Source organism: Chlamydomonas reinhardtii, chromosome 9, assembly GCF_000002595.2.
Source record: "Chlamydomonas reinhardtii strain CC-503 cw92 mt+ chromosome 9, whole genome shotgun sequence".
In the NCBI taxonomy this organism is placed as follows: domain Eukaryota; kingdom Viridiplantae; phylum Chlorophyta; class Chlorophyceae; order Chlamydomonadales; family Chlamydomonadaceae; genus Chlamydomonas; species Chlamydomonas reinhardtii.
The window spans coordinates 4,989,632-5,000,021 of NC_057012.1; the positions used below are offsets into that span (position 1 = coordinate 4,989,632).

General features: G+C 69.9%; 1 protein-coding gene across 1 annotated transcript; it reads left to right on the forward strand.

Moving 5' to 3' along the window:
- The first annotated feature begins 9 nt into the window (after positions 1-9).
- CHLRE_09g398030v5 (uncharacterized protein) lies at positions 10-10,221 on the forward strand. The gene is made up of 12 exons (XM_043065871.1): positions 10-508; positions 844-1,327; positions 1,700-2,423; positions 2,695-2,923; positions 3,145-4,697; positions 5,030-5,149; positions 5,558-5,638; positions 5,852-6,812; positions 7,075-7,195; positions 7,415-7,518; positions 7,772-7,842; positions 8,265-10,221. Exons 1-12 carry the CDS (start codon positions 247-249, stop codon positions 8,355-8,357), a joined length of 4,803 nt encoding a protein of 1,600 aa, XP_042921319.1. The 5' UTR covers positions 10-246; the 3' UTR covers positions 8,358-10,221.
- The last annotated feature ends 169 nt before the right edge of the window (positions 10,222-10,390 follow it).

A 10,390-nucleotide genomic window follows, 5' to 3' on the forward strand; every position in this document is an offset into this window, starting at 1 on the left:
TGTGGGGCACTCTGTTCCACGGGCTGTAGGAGCACCGACATAATGATCTATGTGGTGTGGGCTGCATGCTTTTAGTTCAAGATTACGAAGGAGGGTGCAGCCAAACCTGTTTGCAAATCCGCACGCACGCCCACCGCAATAGACCTAACAGCCTCGTTGCTCACCAGCATGAGGCTATAGCAGCTCAAAACACAGGAGGAATAGGCTGCTGGGCGTGTGCGGGCGTGAGCCGGAGCGAATGAAGCGATGAACAACGAGCCCGCAGCGTCCTGCCCCGGCCACAAGCGTCGCCGCTCAAGCTCTGAGGAGGGGGAGGTGCCGCTGCCCGTGCCGAAGAAGGTATCCAATGCGGCCACTGAAGGCGCCGAGCTGGCCTCCTCCCTACAAGTCCGCGAACAACGCCGCGCGGAGGTCAAGGCCATCTACGCCAACTACGGGGACCTTCTAAATGGAGGCGACACTGGAGCGGAAGCTTTGGCTTTTCAGGGCTTGCTGGAGTGCAGACGCGGTAAGCGGAAGTGCATTTGCGCGCGCAGCACGCAACCGGACTCGGGCTGCTCGCGTGGATCAGCTGCTATCATGCATTATGAGTCACGTTCGCTGTTGCACGCGGCTGCACCGGGCCTGTCCCCGTTGGGCGGGCGCGGCAAGCCACGTTGTTTGCGGCACCTCACCGGTGCCCCCGACACTCAACCTGCGCCACCGCGACCCCTGTTGCTACCCGCCAACCCCCCACCCCCAAGTACGCCTGTGCCCACCGCTCCACGTGGTCTCCGTTGCTCCTGACCAGCGCCTGCTTATCCCGGTCCTCATGCCCTCCTCCCCTGCTTTGACCTCCGACAGGCAGCCTGGGCGCCCGGCGGCTCGCGGCACGGCTGGTGCCCCGCTTCCTCCCGCGCTTCCCCTCCCACACCGAGCAAGCCCTGCGCCTGCTGCTAGCGCTCTACTCCGACGGCGCCCCCGCCCCGGCGCCCCCTGCAACCAACCCCGGCAACACCCTCCGAGGTGGCAACGCCGCCTCTCTTCCCAACGGCGTCTTCAAGCCAGGGCCCGGCGCCTCGCCCTCGCCGCCGCCGCAGGGTGCCGCAGCCGTCGACGGCGACGGCGGCCGCGCAGCCGCCGGCGGCCGGGAGGCGACCTCCGGTCTGGATGGCAGCGACCTGGCCGCCGCAATGCGGCGAGATGCGCTGCTGGGGCTGGGGAACGTGCTGGAGACGGCGGTGCGGCAGCAGCAGCAGGCGGGGGGTGCCGGGGGTGCTCCCGCAGGGGCGGTGGCGGCGGAGCGGACCGTGCCGGTGGTGACGGAGCTGGTGCAGTTTGTGTTGCGGTGAGCCACATGGGACAGAGGCATGTGTGTGTGTGTGTGTGTGTGTGTGTGTGTGGGTCGAGGGGTTGCGTGTGCATCGGTGGCGCCCCCGTCAAAGAGGCAGCAGGGCGAGGGCTGGTGAAGGGCCGGCGGGGTTGCCGGCGTGCACACGTGTTGCGCCCCTTGCTGCATGTCAGGCAGGGCGGCCCACTGCGGTCGGTAGGAAGGGACGCGCCCGCATGGCTCGTGGTCGGGCCTTGCGGTGCAGGCGCCGCGCCTCTTACTAGCCGCCCAACATTGCACCTCAGAGCACGCTGCTGAGCTCCTTGCTTTCCACTTACTCATAATCCTAATATCTCGGTCTAAGCAACCCGCTCCTCTGGCACGCCACAGGCAACTCCAAATGCACTGCGTCGGGGCTGGGACGCACGCCGACGGCGGCTCTGGTGGGGCCGGCGACGGCAAGAAGGCAGACGTCAACGGCGGCGGCGGCGGTGCTGGGCTCGGGCCGCATTACGGCCAATCCCACTCCCACTCCCACCGGCCCTCGGACTCGCACAAGCGGCCTCGCCACGGCTCTGACTCCTCAAGAGGCCGGCCGGGACCCGGACCCGGCGGCGGCGGCGGCAGCACCAGCGGCGCACGCCAGGACGCGGCGGAGGCGGCGCCAGCCGCCGCCGCTGCCGCCATGGCCGCTGCCGCCGCCGGCCCGCTGCCGCCGCTGCCGGCGGCGCTGCTGGACGCCGAGCCCGACAGCGAGGTGGGCGTGCTGCGCGGGCTGCTGCTGCGCGCCTTTGCGCTCTTCCCGCGTGTGGTGCTGGCGGCCTGTCTGGCGCCCTGCCGCCTGCCGCCGCGCAACCGGGCGCACGAAGACCTGGCGGGCTCGGCGCTGGCGCTGGGGCTGCTGCTGCTGCAGCAGCAGGCGCCGCCCAGGCAGGCCCAGGCCAAGGCCACGGCCCAGGGAAAGGCGGGCGGCGGGAGCGACGCCGCGGCGGCGGTGGGCACGCCGAGGGCCGGCGCCAGGGCGCCAGCGACGCCGGCGGCGGCGACCGGGGTCAAGACCGAGGCGGCGGCGGCGGCGGCGGGAGGAGGCGACGACTGCGAGGCGTCGGCCATGGTGGGTCCGGCGTGTCGGGTGTACATGTGCTGAAGACGGTTGGCGGCTGGCACGGGGGTCTTGCTTGCTGGTTGGCAGGGTTGAAGGCGGCGGCGGCGATGGGATGCATCGCGGTATGGCCGAGGGCCGGTTGGCAGAGGGTGCGCACCTCGCGTCTTGGCGCCCCATGAGCTCCCATTGACGGCCCCCGCCTGTCAGCTGAGCGCAACTCTACTGCTGGTACTTCACTCACTGAAACACACGACCTCCTGGCCTTGCGGGATCACCGCAGGACGCGACGGGCCCCGGCTGCAACGGCGGTGCCGACGGCGGCGGCGCGCCTGGGGCAGGGAATGCCTCAAGCGCGGGCGCTGTCGGTGGCAACAACGGCAGCAGCAGCAACAACGGCGGCGGCGGCGGCGGCCGGCATCCGCGACCGAGCTGTGTGGCTCAGCAGGTGCTGGGCCGGCTGCCCGAGACGCAGGAGTGGGTGCGGCAGCTGGTGGGGGCGCTGCTCCGAGGTGAGGCGGCGGGGTCGGCTGGCTCGTCGGGGGGAGGGCAGGGCATGGGGCGCGGCAGGGTCTGCGGGCGCGGCGTCCCCGCACTGCAGGCACTCCCCTGCGTGCCTCGCCCCTCCCAGGTCATTGCGATACCGTAACAGTGATCGTGACACGGCACTCGTGTGCTTGGATGTGGCCTGACGCCTGACGCACCTGGCGCTCGCCTGCGAACTGCCCTGCAGGCAAGAACGCGCCGCCCGTGCCGGCCGAGCTGCGCTCCCAGTTGGAGCGGCTGCTCAGCTTGTGCCCCGCGCCCAAGCGCCCGGCCGCCGCCGCCGCCGCTGACGCCGCCGCCGGCGCCGACCGCGGAGCCGGGGCTGGTGGCGGCGGCGGCGGCGGCGGCGGCGCCACCTGTTCACCGCCCTGCTCGCCTCGCGGCGCCGCCGGCGAGCTGCCGCCGCTTCCGCCGCTGCCCACGCCGACGCTGACGCCGAGCAAGGCGGCGGCGGCCGCGGCGGCGGCGGCGGCGGGCGGCGGCGGCGGGCCGGCGTTGTCTCATCTGGGCAGCGAGGACGGCAGCAGGTCGGTGCCCATGGACCTAGACCAGTCCATCAGCATCAAGCACGAGGGCGGCGGCGGCGGTGGCGGCGGCGGCGGAATTGGCAGCGGCGGGGCGGCTGGCGGCGGCGGCGGCGGGCACGGCGGGCCGGCGGACACGGCGGCGACGTCGCCGCCGCCGCCGCCACTGCAGCCGCCGCCCGCGACAACAGCAACAACGCCGGCGGCGCAGGGCGCGAGTGGCGGCGCCGCCGGTGGCGGCGGCGGCCTGCGCGGCGGCCTGGTGTGCCGCGCGGAGGCGTGCCTGTGGCTGGGCGGCCTGCCGCCGGGGCTCACAGAGGCGGCGCTGGTGTCGGAGCTGGGCCGCAGCGGCGCGGTCGAGTCCGTACACGCCGTGGAGGGCGCGCCGCCGCCGCCAGCGGCGGCGGCGGCTGGCGGCGCCGCCGCCGCCAACAACAGCGGCAGCCACAGCCACAGTCTGGTGGGGGAGGAGGTATACGTGGTGTTCTCGTCACTGCGCGACGCCGCCATCTGCTTCGAGGCCGTCGCGCGCACCGCGCCCTTTGGCGGCGCCCGCCCGTTGGCCGTGGAGTTCTGCGCCGCCTACCCGCCCGAGTCCGCCGCCGCGCGCCGCCGCGCCGCCGCCGCCGCCGGCCCCTCCCAGTTCGTCTGGGTGTCGTCCTCGGGCCACGGGGCGGCGCCGCCGACGGCCACGCCCGAGGCGGTGGTGGCGGCGCTACAGGAGGCTGGCGTGGCGGTGCCGCAGCAGATCCTGGCGGTGCAGGGCCGCAGCCCGGGCATGCTCCTACACATGGCCGCAGCGGCGGCGGTGCCCGCCGTCGTGGCGTGCCTGGCCGCCGCCTTCGCGCCGCCGCCTGCGGCGGCGGCGGCGCCGCCGGTGCCGCAGCTGCCGCCGCCGCCGCCAGGCGGCGGGGGCGCGGGCGCGGCGGCGGCGGCGATGGCAGGGACAGCCGCCGGCGGCGGCACGCCAGGCGCCGGCACTGCTGCATGCCTGACGCCGCCGCCGCCGCCGTCGCATCCGGGCGTTGGCGGCGGCGGCAGCGGACAGACGCCGGCGGCCGCGGCGGCGGCTGCACAGCTCCCGCTGCCGCCGCCGCCTCCGCAGCCTCACCATCAGCAGCAGCAGCAGCAGGCGGGCGGTCAGGGCCAGGGCCAGGGGCAGGGTGTGTCGGACCCGCTGCCGCCTCCCAACATCCGGACACTCTGGTTTGGCCAGGTGGGTGGCCGGGTCCGGGGGTCCTGGGGTCCGCGGGCCCGCGCGCGGTGGGCGTGGGGGCTCATAGCGCTGTGCTCGGGCCCGTGTGCGCCTTGTCGGGTGCCCGGCTTTTCGGGGTCGTTTTGCAGCTGCCTTGACATCCACCGCCCCGCCCCGTTCCTCACACCGTGTTCCCGCTGCTCGTACCCTGTGCCCATGCCCTGACCTTGTGATCTACCGACTCTTGTCTTTCACGGGCGGCTCTGGCCCCCGTTGTTGTTCTCCAAGATGGCCTACCGTCTACCACTTGCTCAACTCATCATGCATGTATGTACCCACCGCACCCCCTGCAGATCCACGAGTCGCTGCGCGATGAGGACCTTCTGGCGGCCTGCCGGCAGCACGGCGGCGAGGTGGTGGCCTGGCGCTTCCTGCGCGGCAGCCACTGCGCCTTCGTGGACTTTGCAACGCAGGTGGGGGCCGGGGAGAGAGGGGAGAAAGGGAGAATCGCAAGGTTTAAATGTTGGGAACAGGTTTCAGCAGGGAAAGGGGGGTACACGCGATACCGGTAAGTTTACGAAGTGAAGTCGGGGGGAGGTGGAAGGGGGGCTTGCACGCCCGCCGCGCACCGCCCGCGCCAGGTGCGGGCTGCTTTGGGTAGTTACACGTGGCGATTGGCCAGCGGGGGCGAGAGGGAGTGGCTGGGCTCCGTGCCCGAGCAGTAGAGCTGTGATGGGGAGGGACGCCAGGCGCCAGGGCAAAGTTGTGCGTGCTCCTGTGTGACGGTTTGCACCTCCACGTCAACTACTGGCTGGCCCGCCCCACATCCACACAACCACACAACCACGACCACACGACCGCCACGCCCCTGTGTGCTGCAGGCGGGCGCGGACGCTGCCCGGCGGGCGCTGCTGAGTCTGCGGCTGGGGCCCAGCCACCAACACGTGCGCGTGGAGTGGAAGGTGAGGGGCAGGGGGGGGGGGCTTGGGGGGAGACAGGGCGGGGGGCGTAGTGGGCGGGACGGGGCGGGTTAGCCAAGCCCAAGCCTACTGCAACGACTTGTCATGATCATGCATGGAGCCCCATCCTCACGGCTACCCGCCCGCTCCCGCCGGCTCCTGCCCTCCGCTCCTGCCCTCACGGCTGCCTGCCCGCTCCTGCCCTTCCGCCCGCAGCTCGACTCAAACATGGGCCCACGCGGTGGCATGGGCATGGGCATGGGCGGCGGCCCGGGCGGCATGCGCGGAGGGCCCGGCGGCGGCGGCGGCGGAATGTACGGCACCCCCGGCGGCGGCATGGGCGGCGGCATGGGCGGCCAGATTGGGATGGGGCCTGGCGGCGGCACGCCTGGCGGCGGCATGGGGTTGGGCATGGGCCAGATGGGCGGCGGCCGCATGATGATGATGGGGCCAGGCGGCGGCGGCGGCGGCGGCGGTATGGGCACGCCGCTGCACCCCTCGCAGCAGCAGCAGCAGCAGATGCTGCAGATGGCGGGCCGGCAGACGCCACTGCAACAGCAGATGATGCAGATGCAGCAGCAGCAGCAACAGCACCACCATCAAATGCAGGCGGCGGCAGCGGCGGCGGCGCAGATGGGTGGCCACGGGCATGGGCACGGGCATGCGGGCGCCAGTCCCGCGCACCCGAGCCTGCCGGGCTACGGCGGCAGCAGCACCGGTAACCCACAGCAGCAGCAGCAGGCACACCACCATCACTCGCACCCACGCAAGGGCGGGCAGCAGCCAGGGCCCGGCGGCGGCGGAGGGGGAAGCGGGGGCAGCGGAGACTGGTCGGGGCAGCTTCCGCCCGCCCCGGGCTCTGCAGCAGCAGCGGCAGCCGCGCCGCCGCCGCCCCCGCCGCCGCTCCCAGAAAGCGGCCTGCCGCCGCCGCCGCTCCCGCCGCCGCCGCCCGGTCCGCCGGGGCCGCCAACTGCCGCCGCCAGTCCCGCGGCTACAGCCGTCAGCCCGGCAAGAGCTACAGCCGCCAGTCCCGCAGCAGCAGCTGCAGCTACAGCCGCGGCAGTAGCAGGCGGGGGCTCCAGCCCGGCGACTGCTCCGACGTGGCAGGGGGCCCTGGCCAAGAGCGGCTCCCACGTGTGCACGCTGCAGTGCAACACCGGCGGCGCCAGCGCTGCGAGTGAGTGTGTCGTGTGTGTATACCGCTGCCCCAGCTGCTGCTGCTGCCCATGTTGCTCCTCCTGCTCCTGTTGCTGCTCCTGCTCCTGCACAACCCCACGGTTTGTGCGGCACTGTGCCTCATCTGTCCCGTGTGCCTGGAACAAACCCCTCACCCAGTACGCCTGCACCCCACTCCTACCCTGCTCATAAGCGTATTTCACTCCCTCTCCCAAACACACACACACACACACACACACACACACACACACACACACACACAGGCGGCGCCAGCCCCGGCGAGCGCGAGCCTGTGACGTGGCCGTCCTGCCTGGACGTGCGCATGCGTGTGGAGCTGGGCTACGTGGTGCACAGCCTGTACGCACACACGCCGCCCGCGGCCAGGTGGGGGCAGAGGGGGGGAGCGAGGAGCTGGGGAGGGAGAGGGGGAGGAGAGGGAAAGAGGGAGGGACATGGAAGGGAGGCGTTGGGCGTCTGGTTAACGCATTGTACGTACCGTACACACACGCGCATACAAAGCCGCACGCCCCTGGCCTCCAGCCCGGCCTCTCCGCTTCACTTGATGAACTATGCGTTCGCCGCCGGCCCTGGATGTGTGCGCAGGGCTCTGCGGCGGCTGGTGGTGTCCGGCAGTGGCGGCGGCGGCGGTAGTGAGCGCTCCAAGCTGGCTGACTTCCTAGGATACCTGGCGGAGAAGAAGAGGGCGGGTGAGTGGGGGCAGGGGTTTGTAATCCACCATTTCCCAAAAGAAACCAGAGCAATGGTTGGGCCATGCGTATACCGTATGGCTCGTGGGTGTGGGTGTCCGTGTAAGGGGGACCGTGCCGGTTTCCTCGGTGGGTTTCGGTCCCGAATGTACTGCTGATTTGCTGGCGCTGCCACTGCCGCTGACACACGGCCGCTGCCGCTGACACGCTGCCGCCGACACACTGTGATTGCTGCCGCCGCCGCCACCTGCAGGCGTCATCAAGCTGGAGGCGGCGGCGGGGCTGCCCGCGCGCACGCTGTACCTGGTGCCGCCCAATGAGCAGGTGGGGGGAAGGGCAGGTTGTGGGGCGGGGGGGTGTTTAGGCGGTGTGCGCACAGGCATGTGGGTGAGAGACTGCGGGATGTGTGGTGCGGGGCTGTGGGCGAGGCGGCCTCCTCCCTAACCATGCAGCCAGTGCCCGGAACCCTCACAATCCACCGCCACCGCGGCCACCATCCACCCACCGTCAAAACTACCGTAGTCACGATTTGGTTACTCCGTTCCCCACAAGGACGGCTGCCCTGCCCCCTTTTTCATATCTGATCATGAATGTAAACCCCTTCGCCTTCACTATTAAATACTCATGAATGTGACCGCCCCCCCCCCCCCGGACATCGGTAACAACGCGTCTACGCTGCAACTGTACCTGCCTACGACTTCACTTCTTAATCAATCATGAATGTAACCCCCCGCCGCCCCCCCCAGGTGTGCTCGGCGCTGGGCACGGAGTGGACGCCGCGGGAGCCCTTCCTGCTGGCGCTGGTGGTGCCCACCGCCGGGGCGGCCGGCGGCAAGTGAGGCAGGGAGGGAGGGAGGGAGGGAGGCGGCTCGCTCGCTCGCTAGCTCGATCACGGCCGCCCACGGCCGCAAGCACGGCGCGGCAGCGCCGCCGCGTGGCCGTCGCCCCGCCACACCTGCGACATCGTACCTGCGACACCGTACCTGCGACACCGCAGCGGCAGGGCTGCGCCGCCGCAGGCAGGAGCGCGCACGACCGCCGCGCCTCCGCGGCCGACACCGGCGGGCTCCCTTCCGGGTTGGGCCTGGGTGGGCAGCAGCAGCGCTGACAGGCACGGCGGCAGCGGCTGTGCCCTCCGCCTCAGCGGTCACGGCCAGGGCGGTGCCGTCACGGCAGCTGCTCTGCAGCTCTGCGAGCAGCTGTGTGGCCAGGGCCAGGACCTGGGCAAAAGCTATTGCCAGGGTCAGGGCCAGGGCAAAGGCCATGTGTCGCTACTGCCGACGGCTAGGGTCGCTGGTGCCGGTGCCGGCGGCGGGACGCGGTCGTGGTGGTGCTAGGGGGGGCTGTGTCGCTCACCGGCGCAGCAGCTAGGGACACGGCAACAGTCCAGTTCGCGCACCACATGCAAAACAGCAGCAGCACGCGGCTGCGGCCTTGGCTGCGGCTGCAGGCTGTCACCTGGCGCCGCCGTGGTGCCGCAACGGCGTCGTGTGTGGTGTGGTGAGGTGTAGTGGATGGGATGGTGTCGGCCGGCCGAGGGGCACAGAAGGCTGGCCGGCAGCGAGCGGAGGGGCGACATCGTGCGGTGCGGAGTGCAGGAGACAAGCCTGTTGTTAGTGCAGGAGACAAAAGCTGTCCTTAGTGCAGGAGACAAGCCTGTTGTTAGTGCAGACTAGAACCAAGACAATTATTACGTACCGTATGGTGGCTATCTAGATGTGGAGCTATGGCGTGTGGCGCGGGAGGCTCACGTGCGGTTAGGGTGGGGTGTTGGGGTCGCGCGAGGGCGGGGCTAAAGGTCGGGAGCAGGCCGGGCAGTCGGCAGCAAACGGCACGGTGGGGCGCGCAGGCAGGCTGGGTAGCCACGGCCGCCGCATCTGCAGCAGCAGCAGCAGCCATAGTGGTCGGATATGGAGTGCAGAGACTTCAGACACTACAGATGAGTCACAAAGGCTCCTTGCTCATGCGCTAGCATGCTTATATGTCACCATGAGATTCGATTGACGTCCTTTCGAGTTTGCAGAGGACGACCCTGAACCGATATTTGGGAGGGCAAAAGGCCAGGGCAGGTGTGCGTCTGAAAGCCCCTTTGATTGCGGACGATCGACAATCAGACAGTTTGCCTCGTTTACAGAAATGAGGTAGGGGAGACGTGGGCTGAACGCTCCGGCTGTGCTTGGGCACGTACAGTACCAATGACCTTGTACCAGTGTGTGCTGCTATTTGTCTTTGCAAACGGTGCGTTGGGGCATCCATGGCCAGGGGCGCTGGGGTGAGGTGGGGTTGGGGAAATGTGGGTGGTGCCGTGGGGGAGAGGGGCGTGGCTGGGGCTGACCATGGATCCAGGTTGGAATCGTTCATTTGTGCGTGCCGTTCCCGGGTTGACGAGGGTGCGGGGCTGAGCTGCGGGCATGCGGGGGGAACTCCGCGCGACCTTGCAATTGCACAGGGTGTTGGCCCAGCCACTAATAGTACATGAATACGTAAGTATTTAGAAGCTGCGCGGGCGAGCACGAGCAAGTCTGCGTTCATTGGATCCCGTTTCTCCGGACTCTATTTTCCCGAAGAGGTGGTTGCTTGGGTGCTTGGCCCCGACCCCGGTCAGCGGTCCGGGAGGTGCTGCGCACGCCAGCATCCGCAGTACCGTTGATCAAACGTATGTTAACGTATGTTATGACTCTGGCACTCAGATCATACTAAGACTTCAGTCGCCATTACTGTACGAGCCTCCTGTCACCTCAGCTCTACGCCACTAAGGGCCACTACCTGTACACGCCTCCTCTCGTGCTCAGCAATATAACATTGAGTCCCATGTAAGTTGACTCCCTTAGGGCACGCCCCATAGCTCGCATGGCGGTCCGCAGAGGCAAAG

What these genes read in the sequence shown, in the direction of transcription:
- CHLRE_09g398030v5 (XM_043065871.1), top strand. Translation starts at nt 247, where the DNA reads ATGAACAACGAGCCCGCAGCGTCCTGCCCCGGCCACAAGCGTCGCCGC. An exon ending in ACTGCGAGGCGTCGGCCATG is followed by an intron (nt 2,424 to 2,694) that starts GTGGGTCCGGCG and finishes GGATCACCGCAG; the next exon opens with GACGCGACGGGCCCCGGCTG. An exon ending in ACGTGCGCGTGGAGTGGAAG is followed by an intron (nt 5,639 to 5,851) that starts GTGAGGGGCAGG and finishes TTCCGCCCGCAG; the next exon opens with CTCGACTCAAACATGGGCCC.